General features: G+C 43.1%; 1 protein-coding gene across 1 annotated transcript in view; it reads left to right on the forward strand.

Annotated features, from left to right (window-relative positions):
• csmd3b (CUB and Sushi multiple domains 3b) overlaps positions 1–24238 on the forward strand; it is a 470660-nt gene that overhangs the window by 237146 nt on the left and 209276 nt on the right. Inside the window, exon 6 of the mRNA XM_061742392.1 lies at positions 19163–19275. Within this exon, the coding sequence (XP_061598376.1) occupies positions 19163–19275 (113 nt within the window). The remainder of the gene's footprint in view (positions 1–19162; positions 19276–24238) is intronic.

Raw genomic sequence — 24238 nt, forward strand, 5'->3', positions numbered from 1 at the left:
GCTGAGTGGCTTCATCTTATTTGCTAAATAGTGCTATGCTCAATACCGCCCCTGTGACTTCAGATGGTATTGCTTTGTTTCATCCATTTTATGAAGCATCAAGGCGCCGTACCAAAAGATGGACGCAATCAGCGCAGGATACTGACAGAAGAGTATAAATGGACCTTAAATCTCATATTTCTCTATATGTGATCCACGAGCACTTCTTTGCCTCCCTCCACTGTTCCTTTCTGTTATTGATTACCCTTCTAAACAAATATACGTACAGATACGTTACTGCAGGTCACGCACCACAGTGACAAAGATATTGGAAGATTGGAAGATAACCCCACATCGGTGTGGATTTATGGCCCGGGTTGATCTGCGCTCTGTGTGTAGAGAATGAATCTGCATGTGCAAATTCTGATGTTTCAAAACTTTTATTTACTGCTTAATCAGTCATGCACCTCTTAAAATGATGGCAAGGCCGCCTGAAATCTGGGTTTATTCCAGTTTGTCAATTTGAGATTTAAGAGATGCTGAAAACATTTTTGGAGCGTTTAGAGATGTTGGTGAATCCCTGCTTAAAACCTTTTTCTTGCCAGTTTTCACACTCCCTTCATTGGATTTTCTGCTAATTAAACTCTTTAGTTTAAATAGACTGTCCCCATAAGATCTCCATATCATTAGCCTACAGAAGAACCAGTTTTGCAAATGTCACCACAATGCTGAATCATTTTGTAGCTGTTTTGTTTTAACAAAGAAGCAGAAAAAAGTAATAGACACATAGGACCCGATTTACTAAGATCCTAAATAAAGAGTACTAAATTGTGTGTGCACTGAAAAAGTTTGCACGTGCTGTTGTTGTGTGTTTTGCGGGTGATCAACTAAGATTGCGTGCGCAATTGATAACAGGTGCAAACAGCAGTATTTAAATGAGGTGTTGCGCGTCTTACGGTTTGCGGCGCAAACTTTGCGCCATGGAGAGTCTGGATGGAAAGCAGGATATAGTCGCAAGCGCAAAATGAAATTTGACGAGTTGGAGTTAGAGATATTAGTGGAAGAGGCAAATTGTTGTGCCGTATTCAGCACGCCTGCCGTGAAAAGCACCCCCTCGTATATTCAATGATAAGTAGACCAAGAAAAAAAACAACACACTGACACTTCAATATATTTATATATACACACTCACACAAACACATACTTAGGAGTTTATATTATATATATTGTGGAATCCATGAGCGCATTTAAACATGAATCATTAACACAAAACTGGACGCTAAACAGAACATGACACGGAATGAGAATATCATTTTTGTCAGACGAGGGGGTGCTTTTCATGGCAGGGGTGCTGAATACGGCACAACACCGGGGTATGACAACTGCAGAACAGGCGCACAATAAGAAACACTTTTTTCTCCATGAAAACACGTGATTTATTTATTATCACAAATAAAAAAATGAATGTGCCTCCTGTGGCAACCTTTTGCTGAATAATACTCGATTTAACATTCAAATAAAATATTTCTCCTTTTGCATGTGGAGATTAGCACCTTCCTTTCGAACATATTAAATACAGATGCAATCACAATCCCTGCAATTACTTTCAGGCTTGGTAAATCTCATTGCGCGTGGTAAATGGACCAATTTGCATCTTCCCCTCCCAGTATTAGGCGATTTCTGGCGGGTACGCCCCATATTGATTATTCATCAGAGCAAAAGTACTAAATGAATTGCGTGTGCTATTTTGCGCATTTGAGAGGCGCAGTCCTCTTTGCACGCTGTTAGTAGATCAGCTGGCACTTTGGTTTGCGGGTGCTGTCAAGTTTGCACACGTTTTTACACACGCAAACCTTTAGTAAATCAGGCCCATAGTGTACCATGAGTTAAAGCAGAAAAAAGAATTTTGATCGACGAAAAGTATGTGAAATAGCAAAGTGAATGATGATACTAAAGTACAAGATCCCAGCTTTTCTCTGGTATTTTGTAGTCGTTGTTCACACTGGCCGTCATCACTACATGAACCCCAGTGCACCTCGTGTATATCTAAAAGAGAGGTTTTATGTTGCTGTTGTTTTTCATTTTTCCCAACATGAGCCCTACCAAATCACATCAGGCAATTATTTCAGTCTAGGAGGACTCCAGAGAATCCATTACCAGCCATTTCGGAAGGCCAAATGACTCTCTTCGGGAGATTGTAAACAAGTTCACAATACAGACTATTTTCCTTCAAATCTATTTGTTACATTGGAGCTTTTGGGTCGTAACAGTGACCTTCACACCGTTTGCTAGGAGCATCATATTTAAAATCCAATTTCTGGTAGCCCCCAGCATCATTTAGGTCTGCAAGGCTTTTATAGCAAAGAATGTTGAGGGAACTTCATCTGTTATTAATCCAAACCTTTGGTAGGCTTTTAAATCACAAAAGTCTTGATAGAAAACACGGGGCCAAACAAAGGGAGAAGTGATAAAATAAAGGACATTGAAAAAGGTGTCATTGTGTTTCACACGCAAAAGAATGCAAGATATGTAAAAGGATGGGAGAAAAGCAAGACAAGGGTAAAAAAAAAGCAGCAACAAAAAGACAACTGGGGTGACAAGAGGAGCCAAGAGAGAAGAAGAGGAGATGAAAGGTAAAAGTGTGGAGGTGAGGCGGAGACGAAAGCAGCGATGTAGACTCAAGGACAACGGGTAGGGGAGATGAGAGTTGACAGGAGAAGAGAAGTGGAAGGAAGGATAGGAATACCGGAGGGGGAGACACAGGAAGAGAAAGCCATCAGGGGGACTCATGGGGGAGGAAAAAAGTTGTAGACAGAAGAAAAGGAGACACTGACAGGAGTCTAGGAAGGCAGAGAAGGACAAGATTAGACAGACGCGCAAAAGAAACTGTCTGACAGTTGCCATATGCACATGTAGACAAAAGTGGTTATGAAAATAAAGCAATGGATGCAGTTTAACTCATTGTCTCTTTAACTTAGATCAAAAAGATGGTCCAACACAGGAATAGAACCGTTAGAGAACTCTGAAATTAGCTATGACGGGTTGTTCAGAGATGTAAACACCATATGCTGACTTAATCCAGCCAGCTGAGCCTTTCTTGTCTCAGCATATTGTCCATAATATGAGAGTGTTCATTTGTAGATCTACTGTCTTCCCCATATCTAGCATCGGTACCTATATTCTGGACAAACCACGCGGTTCTCCTGGTAACAGTCGAGACACACGAGAGAATTTGTGAGACTATCTTCTGAATTTACTTGTTGACTTAAGGAAACAAAAGGAAATAAAAGCATAAAGATAATTGATTCAGTTGACGCACTGTGCAAGATTTTATTAAGATGAGTGTGTCAAGATAAAACTTCTTCTGCCATCCATGGAAACAGCTTAAATCAAATTACTCTCAGATCAAAGCAAAGTCAATAATTAGATTAGTGTGTGATAATCAGATTAGTGTTTTGCAAACAAAGTCAGGTTATACACATGACAGGAAATGAAAGCTCGAAATGGGTCATTTCTCACCAGGACTTTGGGGCAAATTGTGCATATAATTGTTGTGACACTAAGAGCCAAATCCGTCTCATTCATGGCATTTCTGTACTGTCAGCCAAGCTTTTGTAGAAATTCCAAAACACATATTTATTTTTTTTTTCAATGGCACAAAACCATTTTGCTCCGAAAGGATAGAAAAGATGACAAAGCTATTGCCAGATATTAAGTACACCGGAGTAAAATAGATATCTCACAATCACACAGCACAAATAGGCTTTCTCGGTGTTGCACACCAGTGGACCCAGGCCAGATGTTTGGGACCACTAGAGCAAGATGTGGAGCTCGTTCAGGCAAATTAATTGTAGCATCAGAAATACACTGCCTCGGAATGTTCAGTGCTCTTGTGGTTAGTGCGGTCACTTCACAGCAAGAAGGTCCCTGGTTTGAATCAGCTTGAAGGTGTGCATGCTCTCCTAGTTTTACTTGGGTTCTTCCTGGTAATGGTAAAGTGGTAGGAGACCTTGATGGCTTTGATGCCATACTGATGATGACCCTTAATTAGAGTTGTGTTGAAACAGGGAAACATCTCAAACCTGCAGGACACTGGCCCTCAAGGACTGACTCTGTGCACCCCTAGTTAGTAGTATCTTTTGCCACACTGTATCAGGAGGTATTCATTGCAGCTGACATCACCAGTGCCTCGGTATCCTTAAATGACCAGCAACCCCTGTTAGCAGTGGATGACCCCTGTCCACTGCTGTGATGCTGAAATGAAATGGCGAGTCTGTAACCTGTTGAAAGTGTTCTCAAACAGCTGGTTTGACTCATGCCATTACACCGACTCATAGTTAATCCTGTCTTGCTCAAGAGATATTGTTGGGGGGAAAAGCCTTGGACTCCTACCTCAAGGGATCCAAGGCATTTGCCTCAATCATATCCCAATAAAATCCAAGAATTGACATTGGACAAGCTATTGTCCACATTACGGGAACGTAATATGCCTATTGTTTGCTTTACTATTAAATAAGCTTTTAAAATGAAAAATAATTTCATCAGAAGTGATTTTTTTTATATGTATATATTAGCAAAGTTTGATTTCTGTGAACTACATATATTATTCATGTCAGAGTGCTTTCCACTGGTGTAGACTCTGAGTCATCCAGGTCATGGTAGCTCTCAAAGGCTATAAACATGGCGACTGACCTCCGTGTCTTTGTTCTGTCAGACGTTTCACCTTCCATCTAGAAGATATCCTATGTGTACCATTGATGCTTTCTTGAGGGAAGGTGAAAGAAAAAGAGATCTAGTTTCCCCGTTTCAAGCCTTTGAGAGTCACAGTGATTTTCTTTTTTTTTGCCCAAAGTCGCCCCCTTCTGTTTAATTTCAGCCCACGGTTCGGAATGTGAGCGATCTTTTAAAAACCCCTGGCATGTTAACATGGACAACCTTATGAGGAGGCGAACAAAGAGGTGGCGAGAATTTAGAGGAGATAAAAGGATAGGCGGGAGAGACAGAGCCGGGTCCTGTTGGGAACACTGATTACTCTCTGCCCACTTGAGATTGATGGAGAGTGACACAGCAGGCATGCTCATGCGAGCACAGATGCATACAGACACACACACACACTAATGCAAAGACAATAAACAAAACAAGACCTGTGCACAAAAACAAATACACACTGTACGCACAAAGGACTGCTCTGTCTCTGTGTGCTGATTAATGATGACTCCACCAAGACTGCAAGCCAACACCTCAGTGTGTGTGTGAGGATTCACGTGTGCTCAAGTGTATTTACTCCGTCTCCCTCTAAAAGTTTGTGTATGGTCTTTAGTGCATGTGTGTAGCAGTTCCCACCTGTCTTAATTAGAGGAGGCTATTAAGACAGATTGCCTGATTAAGTGTTATTCCCCTGCTATCTAACGAGTAACTACACACGAGCACATGCGCACATACTGTACACGAACAGACAAATCTTGCTTGGAGCCTCTTGGCTGTATTTCCAGGTGCAAGGTTCATATGCTCACCTGTCTTGTACGAGCAAGATGCCACTCTTGAGTTCAAAACTCCATCACCAGAGCATCAATGGGAAGCAGTTCAAAGAACAGTCTCGGCCGTTGGTGAAAAATACTTTATGATTATGATTTAATTTCAAAGATCCATCAACTTGTGCATTTTATATGATATGATATGATTTTAGTTTCCTTTTCTCTGCTGACGTTCAGTATAGTTTAGTGGGTCATGTTAGAAGAAAACGGTGAAATCATGGTAGAAGACTAAACAGGTATCATAAAGAAAGGTTTTGTTATTATGAATCATACTGAACCATCTGCAATTTAATACCATGGAAATATGAAGTTGTCTAAGGACATAAAAATGCAATAAAATTATGTATTTTGCTTCCAAAATGCATCTTTTAATGATTCGAGCAGCACTTGCTGCCAGGCAGCTCAAATGTCTCACATCAGTGTCATGTTGGAGAGAACAGGAGGCATATTGTAATTACTCCGCGGTAGAGGTCACACTGAAAAAGAATAAATTAATGAAACAAAAAAAATCCAAAATGAAAGGAAATGCCATTAAGACTCAATTCTTGGAAGTGTTTTTCTGTTATTACTTGAATTCTTAAAGGCTGCTTGTAGCAGTGTGAGTGCCACGGGGCCCGACCGACAGGATGGAGAGACACGGAGTTTCGTGCAGAACCCTTTTTATTGCAGTTTCACCAACACACACGTGCCCTAGCACCTTCACACAGCTCCTCCGACCAGCAGCTCCTCCGACCAGCAGCTCCTCCGACCCCTTGCTGCTGTCCAGCTCTGCCTTATAAGGCAGGCAGGGTGGAGAGAACCAGCCACGGATGGGACACAGGTGCGTGTGTCCCATCAACCTCTCCACCCGGCCACACACCCCCAACGCCAACCTCGCGCCGGGGTCCGTCCGGCCGAGCCTACTCCCCCCCCCCCCCCCCCCCCCCCCCGCCCCCTCGGAGCGGGAGAGGAAGCTCGGAACCCCCGGGCCGTCCTGGTCGGGGGGTCATCCCCGGCGTCGGCCTGACCGCCGAGGGAGCCGCTCTCGGTGCCGGGCCCACCAGCGGGAAGGGTCGAGTGGTCGTCCCCGGCGTCGGCCTGACCGCCGAGGAAGCCGCTCTCGGGGCCGGGCCCATGGTGGCCTCGGGCCCGACGGTGCGTCCAGGACCACCCCCTCCTCCGTGACGCGGCCCCGCGCCAGCTGCCGGTCCGCCTCCGGGACCGCCTCCTCCTCCGTGACGCAGCCCTGCGTGGGCTGCTGGTCCGCCTCGGGAATCGCCTCCTCCTTGACGCCCTGCTCTGGCCGCTGGTCCGGCCACGTCTCCGCGGGACCCGCCGCCTCCCCAGCCAACTCCGTCTCCGCCGCTGACTCCGTCCCAGGAGCCGTCGCCTGGCGGCCCACAGCCACTGCCTCACGGCCGGTCGGCTGCAGCGCCGCCAGCGCTGCCGCGGCGAACCTCAGGCGTGGCGCAGGGGTGGGTCGCCCCGCGGCCACGAGCGCCTCTAGCCTCGCCAGCTGCTGCTCGCCTTGCTCACGGAGCACGGCTTTCAGGTCCGCCATGGCGAGGGCGAGCACCTCCAGGGCCCGCTCCGTGCCTCTCTTCCCATCGGGCCCCACGTTGGGCGCCAGTGTAGCAGTGTGAGTGCCACGGGGCCCGACCGACAGGATGGAGAGGACACGGAGTTTTGTGCAGAACCCTTTTTATTAGACCAGATCTCCCAGATCACCGCCACACACGTGCAGAAGCACCTTCTCCCACAGCATCAGCATACCAAAAGCTCCTCCGAACCCCTTGCTGCTGATCAGCTCTGCCTTATAAGGCAGGCAGGGTGGAGGCGCGGCAGCCACTCAGGCGGATGGGACACAGGTGCGTGTGTCCCATCAGCCTCTCCACCCTGCCACACTGCTACAACACATTACGGTCATGTCAGAATGACCTGCCGATAAAGGTGACCTGCCCACAGTGATTCCTTCTCAAAACCTTAATTTTCATTTATTTCAAAGCTTATGCTCAATTTCCAGACAAGTGGGGACGGGTCTGTTACATACATTTCAACAGCTTGGTCCACTACTAAGAAGGATTAAAATGTATTTTATGTTTCTTAAAAAACTAATTAGAGTCAGATCTCCTCTCAGGTAAATGACGTTTTGTAAATATGTGAAATACTAAATGAAGAGCCATGAAAACAAACTTATGTACCCGTCAGACACCGTGTCTCCTTCACTCCCCTCTCATACCCTTCCTCACTCCCCATCCCCCATCTATCTTTGCCTCCCTCTCCCCATGTGTGCGCGTGTGTGTGCGTGTGCGTGTGCGTGTGCGTGTGTGTGTGTGTGTGTGTGTGTGTGTGTGTGTGTGTGTGTGTGTGTGTGTATATTTGCAGAGGGGATGAAGCACAGAGGATGGATGATAGGATGGTAGAGAAAGTGATGGAGAGAGGGTGAGATGCTCTTTTGGTCTAGTGTTTTTAATCAATTATGTCTTCTTGTTCCCTCTGGCAACTCTCTACTTGATATCTTTTCTCCTGCAGACACATTCGTGCACACATACAAGTATGTTCACTCGTTAGTATTTAGTTTGTAGTTTTACAAATAGTTGTAGCTCCACATGAAACATGGGAAGCTTTCATGTATTGTGTTCTCATCTGTTTTTTTTTCTCCCCAGTACTGTTTTCTGACAAGAATGATAACTGCAGGAAAATAGTATTAGAACTTGACATCACAATTAAAGGAACAATCGTTGTTGCCGTTTAGCTCCTGTGAAGTTCAAAGCACGTGTTTTAGAGCATTCCCTCTCAAAGGGAGCTACTGTACTGGGATTAACAGCTTTGCACGTACCAGAGGGAAATGTCACCAGTTTTCTGTTATTGTTCATTGTTTAATGTCATAATAAAGACTCTTCCTGTAGTGTCAGAAGAGCACATCAAACTCTATTTATTTTTTTAAGTATGATATATCTTTTATAAATCACTGCTGCTGGTACAACAGGCTGTATACGGACATCCTCACCGCTACACTAGCAGGCCCTACCATTGTATGCTCCAATATCGAATTTGACCCTCTTTTGTGGATATAAGAGATTTCCCTCATCTTTGAAAGCTTCCATGCTTTTGTTTTTGGTTTCTGTGGGAATTTGTGCCGATTTATTCTGTAGAGCATTTCTGAGCTCAAGCGTTGAGGTTATACGAGAAGCTCTGGCTCACACTCTTTGTTCATGTTCATCTCAAAGATGCTTGATAGGCTACAGTTCATTGCTGTGTGAAGGCCAGTTCAGTTTGCACCAAACTTATCAGACCATGATTTGATAGTCCTCGCTTTTCAACTCAGGTCAAATTCCTTTTGGACCTTCCCCAAACTGTTTCCACAAAGGAAGCATAGTCCAAAATGTCTCTGTATGCTGCAGCAGTAAAATTTCACTTCAGTGAAGGTCAGGGGGCCTGAAACCCTGAAAATAAGCCCTGTACCATTGTCTCTTTTCAACCACACTCTGAACCTTAAGAAAAGTGGCTTCATTCGCTGTATTTTACCCCATCATCACTGTGAGTGCCCAAAACAGAACCCCCTCCCACACCAAGTCATTAAAAAAATAAAATAATTGGAGCCAGTGACAAGATGATCTATTATTCCTCAGGGCTGCTCTGAAGTGCTTTTATAGCAGGTATCAGGTGAGAACACTTAACAGTCACCGGCAGAAGCCATCAGCATAGATGGATGGTTTAATAATGCATTACAAATTGTCCACATGGGAAAGATCAGGTAGCTACTTCCATGTGTCATGGAAATATTAGATTGTCCTGCCTATAACTTCATTTTACGTTTTAATTATCCTGGAAGTAGCTGACTGGACATGGGCTTTATTTTTATTTAATGTACATATCTATGTATCGGACCTGCACAGATGGCAGTGTTATTACGGAAACTACTTGTTGATGCAACATGCGTTAGGTGGAAATGCTGACCTTTTTAGAAACAAGTCTGTTCCTACAACTTTTCATCTACTTCTGCAAGAGAGATTTTTCTAATTATACCTTTACCCTCCAGCCTGCAGTTGTTGAACGCTTTCTTTAAGTAGAGTTAAATATTCAAATGTCACATCCCACAAGGTATAGGTCTCTGTATGGAAAAAGGAATTTACTCCTGATTTTGTATTGGAACGGACTGAATATGCACACATCTAAGTCTGGCTAATGATACACTTTGAAAGATTAATAGTAGAGCTGTGGGTACGAGAAAAAACAGGAGAGTTTGAAAGAGGTCTTTGAAAGTAATAATGTAAAGAAAAAAAGAATTTGTGAAAAAGGATTGGGGAGACAGATTTACCTGATGGTAATTTTGCCACCAGAGGAAACACTTTTAAGCAGTTTTTTTTTTGCCCATTTGTTTGTTTTTCATTTTTTATAATGTAATTTCAAAAGGTGAAAGTAAGCCAGAACGGTCTGGAAATTCTTAAGCAACATTGTCCAGGTGAGAGAAGGTAGTAGCTCGCTCTCCAAATCTAAGCACTGAAACCAGTCGCTGCAAGATTTTCAAGGAACATCTCTGACATTATAGATTTTAAACAGCTCAGTCTCTTGATTAACTGCTTCTACATGGCCTTTCAGATAGGACATGGTGAGTGCTGAGCTTCTCTCTGTTAGCGATTTATTTCTATGTTGGATGGCTCAAAGGCATCTGCGCTCAGCACTGCCTGAGGACATGCATGCTGTTCCTTTACCCCATGCTGAAGTGAAAAAATGTTTAACTTAGGCACAGTACTCTGTGATGACACATTCAATTATAGATAACCTGACAGACCACAAACTTAATGGAGGGTGAGCTGATTTTGGCGTCCTGCCTTCCTGTATTGTACAATACAAATTTAAAGTCATACTATGGTGTCATTTAAACGCCAAATGTATTTGAAAGTCAAAACTCCAAATCTGAGAAATCCAAACTATGGGAACCAAAGCAAAGAATCTTTAACCAAGAAATCAAAAGGCTCAACCAAGAGTGCGATCATATTTCTTGGTTACCCATTTATTTTCCTGCCATCAGTTCTAAAACAATCACCATATTCAAACTGTCTTTCTAAGTTTTGTCGCTTTTTTTTGTGGTTAAAATTTCGTAATGATTGTTGAATCATCATCCCATAAATCTACAATGGGGAGGCGGGACATAGCTGGGATCTTGTAGCTAACTGCCCACTGAATAACTCAGCACCTTGCGTCGAAGTCTGAGCCCCATTTATTTTGCTTGTGGTGTTCATGGAGAACCAGCTATTGAAGGTAAGTTAAAGGTATTGTGACATCATTTTTAACATGCTTTTAACACTATTAAAAGTCTTGGCCTTGACCGCTTCTTAAAAGAAGCGGTCCGTCACTCCTCAGGTTAAGGAGGAGACCTGAGCAGACCACAGGACTGTTAGGTAGGAGCACTGGGTGATAAAATGGGGGAAAAACCGGGATAAAAATATTTAGAAAAAAAAAAAAAAAAAAAAGATTTGGCCAACATCCCTCAAATGTGTCTAAAAGGGTGTAACAAGAAAAACTTCACTCCAGTACTCCATTCCTGGCTTTTTATGACGGTGTTTTTTTGCGCCGTGAAAAACTCGTCCTGTCAAGCATTGCCCCGCTCCTCCTCCAAACCTCCTCCAACCCAACTGCTACACACTTCTGCCGTCTCCACACACACGCGCGCACACCGAACCACAAACACCCACACACACAGCCCAGACAGGGCGACTACAGCCTGGGGATGAAGTCCAACCAGGACCAGAGGACCGTAGCTCCCCGCAAGCCATACGCTCACAGCGGCGTCGGAGAGTTAAGCCGGGAGCGACAGGTGAAGCAAGCATGCACGGAAAAGCAGCACGGCGAAGCAGTCCACCGCAAACAATCATAAAAATAAAGGCATGCAAGCAGTATTGTCCCCTTATCTTAAGTCCAGTCAGTGGCCGCGGGTCTTCTTAGCAGTTGTCTTCCGGTGATGAGAACAGAAGAGGCTCTAAACAGCTCCGTGTTAAGCCTGATTTATGGTTCCGCGTTAAATCGACGCAGAGCCTACGCCGTAGGGTTCAGCGTACGGTGCGCGTCGCCGCGTAACCCTTCGCCGTAGGCTCTGCGTCGGTGTAACGCGGAACCATAAATCAGCCTTTATGGTGCGCTGGAGAGGAGAGGAGGCAGGGAGCCGGGTGGAGGGGGCAGTGATTTAGCGGTTTGTGACGTCACGACCCGCCAGCAAACCAGATGAGCCGTTTTTGCATAGTTATGCGGAAAATCCCAGAAAGCACACAATATGAATGTTAAAAGTTTGTTGTGTTTTGGGTGTAATTGATGTCAAGACACCCAACGAAACACAAAAAATCAAGAAAAATGTGTTTTTCATGTCACAATACCTTTAATGTCTGCACCTTCTTCTTATGTACAACAAAGTTGTTAATGTCATTAATGATATTAACAATTTACCTCCATCAATGTTGACATAAAGCGCTGAGTCATTCAGTTGCCTATGAGCTGCTAGATCTTGGCTATATCTCTTCTCCGAGATGAATGAGTGTCAACTCCGCGCTGAGTTGACACTCATTTCAGAATTTTCTTAGGTAGACCTGAGACAGTCCTAGGTAGATGTGAAACAGTCCTAGGTAGAAGTGAGACAGTCGTAGGTAGGCATGAGTCAGTCCTAGGTAGGCGTGAGTCAGTCCTAGGTAGTCGTGAGTCAGTCCTAGGTAGATGTGAGTCAGTCCAAGGTAGATGTGAGTCAGTCCAAAGGTAGATGTGAGTCAGTCCTAGGTAGATGTGAGTCAGTCCTAGGTAGATTTGAGTCAGTCCTAGGTAGATGTGAGTCAGTCCTAGGTAGATGTGAGTTAGTCCTAGGTAGACGTGAGTCAGTCATAGGTAGATGTGAGTTAGTCCTAGGTAGATGTGAGTTAGTCCTAGGTAGATGTGAGTCAGTCATAGGTATATGTGAGTTAGTCCTAGGTAGATGTGAGTTAGTCCTAGGTCGACGTGAGTCATTCCTAGGTAGATGTGATTCAGTCCTAGATAGACGTGAGTCAGTCCTAGGTAGATGTGAGTCAGTCCTAGGTAGTCGTGAGTTAGCCTAGGTGAGTCTGTCCTAGGTGAGTCCATCCTAGGTAGATGTAAGTCAGTCCTAAGTAGACATGAGTCAGTCCTAGGTAGAAGTGAGTCAGTCCTAGGTAAATGTGAGTCAGTCCTAGGTAGACGTGAGTTAGTCCTAGGTAGACGTGAGTCAGTCCTAGGTAAATGTGAGTCAGTCCTAGGTAAATGTGAGTCAGTCCTAGGTAGACGTGAGTCAGTCCTAGGTAGAAGTGAGTCAGTCCTAGGTAGAAGTGAGTCAGTCCTAGGTAGATGTGAGTCAGTCCTAGGTAAATGTGAGTCAGTCCTAGGTAGACGTGAGTTAGTCCTAGGTAGATGCGAGTCAGTCCTAGGTAGATGCAAGTCAGTCCTAGGTAGATGTGAGTCAGTCCTAGGTAGACGTGAGTCAGTCCTAGGTAGACGTGAGTCAGTCGTAGGTAGACGTGAGTCAGTCGTAGGTAGACGTGAGTCAGTCGTAGGTAGACGTGAGTCAGTCCTAGGTAGACGTGAGTCAGTCCTAGGTAGACGTGAGTCAGTCCTAGGTAGACGTGAGTAGGCATGGGGCGATATACGATATTATCATATATCGCGATAAAAAACGGCCGCGATCACGTTATCGTGGGGTACTGTAATTATCGCCAAATTTTTTTATTTTTTTTAAATTTTTTAATTTTTTTTTTTTGGTCACACAAGGCTACCAGCCAGGTAGAAGCCAGTGTTATTTTTTTCATGTATTTTATTAATATTATTTATTATTATTATTTATTTAATATTTTTTCAGAGAGTAGTACAATCCGTGTGCATTTGACTACTGTGGCACTTTATTTTCACTCAATTTTTGTGTTGGCCATGCAGCTTTTGTTTTGTATACTACAGAGCAGTGCCTTTATTTTATTATTTTTCCAGAGAGCCGTACTAAGTAGCAGTCAGCCAGCCACTGTTAAAGTTTCAGAGAGTAATACAATCAGTGTGCATTTGGCTCTACTTTGTCACTTTATTTCTATTTGTCACTTATTTCTTTCGACTCTCAGGGAAGTATTTTCTTACAAAAAAAGAAAGTTCAAATAAGTACCGGTACCGGTACTATAGTTTACACTTTGTAATGCATAACATTTACAGTACACTATTTGTTCTCTACCTCAAGTGTCACTGTGTTGAGAATGATTTGAGAATAAATGTTCTGAAGGAACCAGTGGATCCACGGTTAGTGTTTTTCCTTGCATTTTAAGAATTTTATAAGCGACACGCTAATATCGTGATAATATCGTAATCGTGATATTTTTGTCCATTAATATTGTGATATGAAATTTTCATATCGTCCCATGCCTAGACGTGAGTCAGTCCTAGGTAGATGTGAGTCAGTCCTAGGTAGATGTGAGTCAGTCCTAGGTAGATGTGAGTCAGTCCTAGGTAGACGTGAGTCCGTCCTAGGTAGACGTGAGTCAGTCCTAGGTAGATGTGAGTCAGTCCTAGGTAGATGTGAGTCAGTCCTAGGTAGATGTGAGTCAGTCCTAGGTAGACGTGAGTCCGTCCTAGGTAGACGTGAGTCAGTCCTAGGTAGATGCGAGTCAGTCCTAGGTAGATGCGAGTCAGTCCTAGGTAGATGCGAGTCAGTCCTAGGTAGATGCGAGTCAGTCCTAGGTAGACGTGAGTCAGTCCTAGGTAGACGTGAGTCAGTCGTAGGTAGATGTGAGTCAGTCCTAGGTAGACGTGAGTCAGTCCTAGGTAGATGTGAGTCAGTCCTAGGTAGATGCGAGTCAGTCCTAGGTAGATGTGAGTTAGTCCTAGGTAGACGTGAGTCAGTCGTAGGTAGATGTGAGTCAGTCCTAGGTAGACGTGAGTCAGTCCTAGGTAGATGTGAGTCAGTCCTAGGTAGATGTGAGTCAGTCCTAGGTCGGCGTGAAAATGGTCGGTTTCCAGCTGCAGCTGCTGGATGAGGTTTAATGCGCTAGCTCCTGTCTACTGAGACGTCACTAATAGACGTTAATTCATTGACCAATAAATGTGAATGAATGCACATTAGGTCAAGGTAGGACGTTTAGAAAAAGAACAAAAAAACTATTTATTACTTCATAAATGTACTGTAAATTGAATTATTCAGTTAATATTTTGAGATCACCCTTTTCCTTGAAGCTTTCCCCAAGGATATTTTCACAATTTGCTTTTTGACTCAGGTTTTAGTTATTTCAGTCTCCTCACATATTCCAGACTGGATCACTGATAATACAATATCACATCATCTGCTATGAAGATCATTGTTTTTCTTGTCAGTAAAGTCTTGTCAGATATTTTGTTGCTCTGAATTTTTGGATCTTTGTCATGCTGTAAATGAATTTGGGTCTGAAGAGATGCTTATCTCATGATACTGCACCGTAGATGAGAACATCTCATCTCCCTTAAACAATGATCAAAGTTCTTTGATTGGGAAGTATTTATCTATTTTGGTTACTTATGCTTTGACAAAATCCTCGGACAGCTGATATTATTCACATACAAGCTATTATAATTAACTATGGATCACTATCTTCTACAGTTGGTTTGCAGTGAATCTGTCATACTCAAAGTGAAAGTTCACCAAATGAAATATAAGCTTTTTCCTGTTGTTCATTTTATCCGTTGTTCTGAGTTGTGTAGTTTAGAGATTTGTTTTTTCTACCAAGTTAAAACGAGCAGTTGCATCTCATCCCAGAGGGACGTCTGCAAAGCTACTCGGTAAAGTTCAACAGTTTGCTCTTTTCTGTACATTTATCAGTATAATCTGTTCAATGCATGCCGGTCTCTGAAAGGATAGTCTTTAAACCTCTGATGCTGGTCTTTAAAGTTCTGAATTGTCCAGGAACAAAATCCATCAGGGACCTCAGTATGAACCTCCCAGACCTCTCAGGTCATCCGCAACTGGTTTGTTATCAGTTCCCAGAGTCAGAACCAGACATGGGGAAGCTGCGTTCAGCTTCTATGCTCCACATTCAATTCAATTCAATTCAATTTTATTTATATAGCGTCTAATACAACAGATGTTATCTCTAGATGCTTTTCAGAGATCCAGAACATGAACATAAACATAAACATAAACATAAACCCCTGAGCAATTATTATATAAACAATGGCAGGTAAAAACTCCCATAGTGGGAGAAAAGCCTTAAGCCAAACAGTGGCAAGAAAAAACTCCCCTTTAGGAGGGAAGAAACCTTGAGCAGGACCAGGCTCATAAGGGGGGACCCTCCTGCCGAGGGCCAGACTGGGGGAGTCAGGGACGTCAGCAGCACACAGCAGGCAGGTGGAAGCAACAGCGGGATGTCTGGAACAAACTCCCAGAATGCTTCAGATCAGCTGAAACACTCTGGGCCTGATTTACTAAAGGTTTGCGTGTGTAAAAACGTGTGCAAACTTGACAGCACCCGCAAACCAAAGTGCCAGCTGATCTACTAACAGCGTGCAAAGAGGACTGCGTCTCTCAAATGCGCAAAATAGCACACGCAATTTATTTAGTACTTTTGCCCTGATGAATAATCAATATGGGGCGTACCCGCCAGAAATCGGGGAAGATGCAAATTGGTCCATTTACCACGCGCAATGAGATTTACCAAGCCTGAAAGTAATTGCGCGTATTGTGATTGCGTCTGTATTTAATACGTTCGAAAGGAAGGTGCTAATCTGCTGCTGCTGTTATTGTGGCAAGGAGGCAAAATGCAAATTTCAAAGAATATGCAGAGAGAGAGTCTTTATTCTGCTGCATGCTATTTTAAAAATGGTTGCACAAGTTTTATTAAAGGCCACTTTTTCTTTAGTTCTTCGCCTTATATCTTGCCACCTTCTCTTAATGTGCCCCCCTCCACTCGCCCACAAGCAGGCCAAGCCTTTGTGCCAAAACTTTGTATTTTATTGATTACTTATCTTATTGAACGTGAAATCATCCTTCGTAAATTACATTTAATTAAAACCCGTGCTTATTAATCACAAAACACAGGTTAAACATCATGACCAAATCCGCTCCGACCCGGTGTGTCAGGATCAGCGCAGACAGACTGCAGCTTCGCCTGAATTATGGTTCTGCGTCAAATCGACGGCGTAGGGTCGCGGTGCGGTGTGCGTCGCTGCGTACCCTACGCCGTCGTTTCTGCGTTAGTGTAACACGTAACCATAAATCAGCCTTTAGTGTGCGCTCTGTGCGCTGTTCTGAACACTTCTCTTCTCTTCTTTCGGCCATATGATGGTCCCGTCTGTCACACATTTACTGTCAGTGTTTGCTATATAATATATAATATTTGCAATAAACTGCATCTGAATAAAAACTTAACTCATAAATAGATTGAATCAAAGCGCTCTCCAGCTCTGTGTCTGATTGTCTTTTTCTCCTCAGATCATGCCGAGCACCGCGGGGTCGATTTCGTATTTTTGATCTGTGCCTAAAATTGAAATATGAAAAACCAGCCGTTTTTCCGTTTTTTGTGTTATAATAAAAAACTAATAACAACATAACCAGTCACTTTTTCATGTTTTGGTTTTTGATTGACAATTGAAAATGGAAAGAACGAATGATACACGGATTCATCCAGACTCTCCATGGCGCAAAGTTTGCGCTCGCAAACCGTAAGACGCGCAACACCTCATTTAAATACTGCTGTTTGCACCTGTTATCAATTGCGCACGCAATCTTAGTTGATCACCCGCAAAACACACAACAACAGCACGTGCAAACTTTTTCAGTGCACACGCAATTTAGTACTCTTTATTTAGGATCTTAGTAAATCGGGCCCTCTGTGTATCTAAGTCCAGGTTGAAGACTCACCTGTTCTCAGCTGCATTTGAATAAAGCTCCAAATCTGAACTGCTACTTGTGCTATAGAAATAAACTTGCCTTACCTTGCCTTGCCTATATTAGTGACTCCTTAGGTATTTATTTGTTTGAATATCTTACCACTGGAACCTACTGGCTCCTGCGGCAACATGGATTGTGATACATTAAAACCAAGAGCCTTAAAAATTATTATTGAAGGAGAATTTACTTGTTCTTTCACTACGTAAAATGTGTGATTTATTAGATTATTCATAGTGACACTATTCACAGTAGTTTTCTTTAAATGACAGTTTATATACAGTAAATTCAGGCTTGTGTCTAGAATATTTTACACATCTGAGGAAAGAAGTGACTTCCTCTTGGGTCACATACACAAAAACAGCTCAGCATATTTATATGTGGTATGTTTTAGCAGTGATATAAAAGTATACAGATGTTGGAAAATACTGCAGGTACAACAACGTCACGATCCATGTGTATGTCAGTACGTTTGCTTGTCATTTTCAGACAATATTAGATGTTCAAAAGACATGAGCAAACTATTGATGTGTGTTTATCTTTGTTTGAGTGAAACTGTGAAGGTGATGCCATTATAAATACAACTACACTATTATTGAAGAAAACAGCTCCTGTAGCTTAGCACTACAAGATCAATCTACCACATGAGACACAACTGATGTTTAGGGATATTACGGCAGTTATCATAGAAATATTAGTGTCACACAGGAGCAATGGTGTTTTGTTCTCCATCTTCTACAACAGTAAAGAAATGTCTTCCTCTGAAGCTGCCTGTAGTGACTTATGTATCTTCCCATAAAGAGTTTGTTCATGTTTTTACACAATTAAAGGATCATATCCTTGCCCTTTCATGAGAACATTACAAAGTTGGTCCAATCAGCAAGTGCTGTGAATCATCAAAGCCTTCATATAGCTTCCTGAAGTGGAAAGAAAAAAAAAAAAACACGTCAAAGAGGTCGGTTCAAGTCTGACATTTAGGTAATTGCTATACTTGCTTCAGTTAGACATAATTTAAGTACAACTTAGTCGAAATATAAGACATGACATGTTGTAATGATGAGAATATGTGGGCCAGTGTAAAGCCATCTGACAGCTACGACCTCAGAAAGTTCCCAGAGAACCGAGTTTGAGATCAGAGCGTCTGAGCAAAATCCTTTACAACCAACAGGGAAAGGTTTTGGATCGAACAACGAATGAAAAACACTCTCACCGCTTGCTTCTTCAAGAGCAGGCGGTAGACTCTTGAGCATACGACATAATCATGAATTAATCCAATCGAAAATGAAACAACAAACTAGTTGGGTTGGCTGGTGGAGTCCTGACACCGCACGTACTTCAGTCTGTGCCATTTTAAGCTCAATAGACTTTGTTCTCAGTTCATTAAGTACAGCAGTTACTCGCTCGAAGACACTCCGGTCTAAACATACTGTCAACACCCACAAGATGGAGAAGATGGAGAAAGAAAAAAAAAACTAGAATAAATTAAGCCTTTCCTTCCACTACCTTTTGTTGAGGTGACAGTTAACCGCTCTTACTGTGTACCTACATTATCCGACAAGCTCTCTGGCTGCTCTTGTACTAGATAACGTGGTTTTATGTGTGTTTCTTCCAGGTATTTTACAGTCTAGCTTCAATAGTTTCCTTTCTCTCTTTTTTTCTTTTTTTTTTATTGAAGACCATCAGTGGAGCAATTGTCTGAAACATTCAGAATATAGTTTAGGACGGAGGGTGTGTGTTTTTGTGGAATTGAACAAACACATTCTTTCTCACTCTCTTTTAGGTTGTCAGGTGGTAATGTCCCCTCTCCGATCGTTAGCAACAAGAACTGGCTCCGGCTGCATTTTGTGACTGATGGCAACCACCGTTACAGAGGTTTCAGCGCACATTACCAAGGTAAGTTGGGCAAAATGAGAGTAGCGCTGCAGAGGTGGTTGGAGATGCTTGTACACACATGCAGACACTAGACTGTATGTGCAGTCTGATAAACTGTGATAAATAGGACTCTGTAAGCGCTGTATTAAAATGCTGTTTTCATGGCTTTTTAATTGCACTTTTCAAGTTTTATTATTTTTTTTTCCTTTTTGGCAGTTTTGCAGTTTCTGGGTCTTTTTGCTTTTGTTGACAGTCACTCCCCTCTTACTCTAAATACCCTTGTTTACGCCAATAAACTCATCTCTACTCGCGTTCTCCCATCTTCATCTCTCTCTCTTCTTCTCTCTCCCTGTCCCCTCCACCCTCTGTCTTTGTGGTTAGCCCTTTCATTTTCTCTCGGGATACTGCTCATAAGCACTGTTATTTTCTTTGATACAAACCCTAACTGGTGGAAAACTGGTGGAAATTTGTTTGGCAGGATCCGTGTCTCCCTACAGCGATAATGAGAGCTGAATTTGTACTGTAGAGACTGGCTGGAACAGATAGTGTTTTTAGTTACACTTCACTTGTTTTCTTTTCTCTCAGAACGCCTCTTAAGTCCACTCAGCATCAAAAGACATGCAGGTTTTGGTATGGTCTTGGCTAGGCATGTGGTGCACCTGCTGCACGATTGGAAAGCAGTTGGCCTAAAATGCACAATTGGTCGGTGTTTTATGGCCAATCAGATTGACAGAGGGAAGAGAATGGGCCTGTCTTGTGCACGGTTTCCGTTAGGTGTTGGCTGCTGCAGTATGTTTCTATTCAGCCTACCTGAAACAGCTTTTCCCACATGTCAGTCCATGGTACCCACAGGTTGTGAGTGGACTCTCACGTCCCCCTGCACCTTACATTTTTATTGCTGCACTTTAGGGTCACTGCAGGTTACCAAAATACACCTCCAGGAGAGAAAATAGGATGTGCACCTTTCTCACTTTCTACTTACCAGGAGCAATGTCCACACAATGTGCTGTTCTGTTTACATCCCCACAAAACCTACATGTAGTCAAAGAAAAGTAAAAAAAAACGCATGTACGAAATGACCCACTCATGCGCACTTAGTAATGCCATGTGAATGTCTTCTCTTTTCTTGTCAAAAATTATTCTTTTATACACACATACACTTTCTTCCCCCCAATACATTACACTAATAAAATGTGCTTCCTCTTAAACTGTAAACACAGACATTTGCTTACTCTTAGTAGGTTAAGCTCTCAAGTGTCTCTCTGCTGACATTATGGCACTTTTCCACTAGTAGCTACTCAGCCCGGCTCGGCTCGCCTCCACTCGGTTTGGCACTTTCTCACTAGGGGTCAAGGCGTGCCGAGTAGATACTTTTTCTGTTTCTAGTCTGCCGAGGTTCTAAGCGAGTCAGGATGTGGACATCAACGAAAGAGCGACTTGTTCATTTTATTCGACAGGCAATGGCAGCAAAAGTCTGTTTGGTGATCCAACTCTGAGGTGCAGATGTTCATAAACCTGGTGGCTGAGGAGAGAATTAAAAACGGATCTAGACGGGCGATAAGGAACAACCAGATCTACAAGGATCTCTGTCACTTCATAGCTGCTCGCAGCTACCAACTGACTTTTCAGCAGCGCCGAGATGAACTAAAATTAAATTAAAAAGCGTTGCCGCTTGAAGCTTCTCTCACTCTCATTTTTTAATTTGATATTGAACACAAGCCACAGACCCAGCAGCACATATATGTTGTGCCACAGAGGGGGTGCTATTTCAGTTATCAAGAGTTATTAAGGACTGTAGGAAGACAGTCCTTAATAATTAATAAAATAGATTATTTATCAAATTGAATTATCAAAATGACTTAATCAAAACGATGTAATCAGGAAAATGATAACTAACAGCAAAATCAGTATCAAGGTAAATTATTCTATGGAATAATAGTTGAAGGAAGAAGATTGAACACAAGCCCCGGCAACCAGCAATTGCGGCAAACATGCGTAGAATAAGCACAAACAACTTCTCTCATTCAAATTAATCAGAATGTATTTACGCAAGTGTCAAGAGATGGTAAAACGACACTTTGGATAAATTCCATCCATCCATCCATCCATCCATCCATCCATCGTCCGCCGCCGCTTATCCGTTCCGGGGTCGCGGGGGCAGCAGCCTCAACAGAGATGCCCAGACTTCCCTCACCCCAGACAGTTTCTCCAGCTCTTCCTCCATCTCTTCCTCCAGCTCTTCCGAGGGGAGTCTGAGGCGTCCCCAGGCCAGCCGAGAGACATAGTCTCTCCAGCGTGTCCTGGGTCTTACACCGGGGTCTTCTCCCGGAGGGACATGCCTGGAACACCTCTCTAGGGAGGTGGGACATGCCTGGAACACCTCTCTAGGGAGGTGGGACATGCCTGGAACACCTCCCTAGGGAGGAGGGACATGCCTGGAACACCTCCCTAGGGAGGAGGGACATGCCTGGAACACCTCCCTAGGGAGGCGTCCAGGAAGCATCCGGTACAGATGCCCAAGCCACCTCAGCTGACTCCTCTCAATGTGAAGGAGCAGCGGCTCGACTCCGAGCTCCTCCCGGGTGACCGAACTCCTCACCCTATCTCTAAGGGAGTGTCCAGCCACCCTGCGGAGGAAACTAATCTTGGCCGCTTGTATCCGCGATCTTGTCCTTTCGGTCACTACCCAAAGTTCATGACCATAGGTGAGGGTAGGTGCGTAGATTGACCGGTAAATCGAGAGCTTCGTCTTTCGACTCAGCTCCTTCTTCACCACGACGGTCCGGTACATCGACCGCATTACTGCGGACGCTGCACCGATCCGTCTGTCAATCTCACGCTCTATCGTTCCCTCACTCGTGAACAAGACACCGTGATACTTGGACTTCTCCACCCACCCGGAGAAGGCACGCCACCCTTTCCCGGTGGAGAACCATGGCCTCGGTTTTGGAGGTGCTGATTCTCATCCCTGCCACGTCGCACTCGGCCTCAAACCGGATCAATTTGGATGGCTAAAACTACACAAAAAACCATAACTAACTACATAATCACAAAACTTCAGATTACGTGTGTGTGTGTGGGTCTCAGAACAACGTCACGTCACAGATGAGTAGAGCCGAGTAGGTACTAGTGGAAAAGTGCCATTAGTCTCTTGAGACAGAGGAGTAATGTTCTCGCTGTTTAATGCAAGCTGACATGGACATTTTGTGTCGGACAAACTGGCTTTTGAAGTGGAAACAAGCAAGTCAAAACATTTGTTGCAGTTATACTACTGTATCTAAAAAGGCTGTTAAAGTGTTTTTATGAAGATTTTCTGAACTGTTAACTAAAAATATGCGATATTTCATGCATGATTGATTCATTTTAGTTTAAATTGTGACACGGCACAAGCAAGACCGTGGTGAAACCAAATACAGTGAAATTTAAACTGATCTGGTGGTCCCAGTCTGTGGACAAACTAATAAAGTTAATAATGATGTACACTTAATAGGCATTTGTGTGGCTTTGCAAAGAAAATATGACATTTTCTGATTAAATCTAGTTCCTGATGAAACTACAGGAATTTTCCAGAAACAAGGACAGGAGTGATACTGACAGATCCCAAGTTTGTCAAAAGGAGATGAAAAATGCACAACTCAACTATAGCAAGGTTTTGGATAATTCTTCATAGACAAATGCGGTATAGAAAGTTTTATAAAGGAGCTTTTTTTTTTCCAGTTTTGCATCAAATATGAGATTTTAGATTAAAGAGTAAATGTATTTACTAAGGACACAGGATAAACATATGGAATATGAAATTATAGTTCTAGTTTGCTAATGTGAATACTGTAAATCTACTTAAGTTGTCTCAAAGATTAGGTAGTGATGAAAATAATCAGTCACTTTTAAAAACTAAAGTTCAAGTACTTTTTACACCTCATTTATCTTGCCGACTTGACTTTCTCTAAACGATCCAATCTCTTCCCATCCTTTTCTTTGAACATCCTTTTTTCTTCTTCTTCTCTCATTCTCAAAAATCTATCATCCTCACTCCTCTGTACCTGCAGTCATATAAACTATGTTTTGTTGGACATATACTTTTATTGTCTATTTGATAAAAACCGAGCAAAAATGCAGAAACTCTGTATGAAATAATGAAGAGGGTAAGTGCTGATCAGATATACTTCATTAACCAGTCACCAGCAAGTGTGAGCACCTCTAACAAAACAGAGGTTTGGGCACTCAAGTAAGTATTAACATAATGCCAAAAAAGAAAGACATCAGGAATAATCTTACAGAAGAAACTGTTACTGCCCAACAATCTGGGAAGGGTTTTAAGGTCATTTCCAAGATAACTTTCCAGGGAAAGTTCATTCCAAAGTTGGATCAAAAACTAGCTAAACGTCGGGGCCATCTTTGAAGCTTAAATCACGCATGCCGGACAACCCGTAAGAGGATCGCTGCAGTAATTGAGACGAGAGTTACCCCTGGCCTGAACCAAGACTTGTGTGGCACATTGAGATTGTATTTAAAGTTATTTATTGCAAATGGTCAGAGAAGGACTGCTCATCAATCATTACTTGTTAACTGGTTAAGATCACCAAAAGTTGAGTCTTAGAGAGGTGTAGCTAAGGGGTGACGTTCCTTCGTCGATGCCGATATATCCAAGAAACATGGTGAGATCTTCACCAAGACAATGAGGTCATTAGACAGAAATGACAGATGCAGCTCGACGACTCCACGGGCACAGCACGAATCTCAGCTTGTTTCTCCGATATATCTGCATGAATGAAGGAAGCACAGCAGAAAAAAGGAAAAAAAATCACTGCTATTCCACCCCGTTGTGATTGTGTGTAACAACCCCAAAGATTGGAACAGTTCTGCCTTCTGTTCCACCTTCGGAGGTACGAGTAGGCTGAGGAGAGACGAGCATGCAGCACTCTCACTAACTCTTATGTTGGGATGATATCTGTAACTCATGCTGATGATTCCCTCATGCAGAAAA

Source organism: Cololabis saira, chromosome 15, assembly GCF_033807715.1.
Source record: "Cololabis saira isolate AMF1-May2022 chromosome 15, fColSai1.1, whole genome shotgun sequence".
Taxonomy (NCBI): Eukaryota; Metazoa; Chordata; class Actinopteri; order Beloniformes; family Belonidae; genus Cololabis; species Cololabis saira.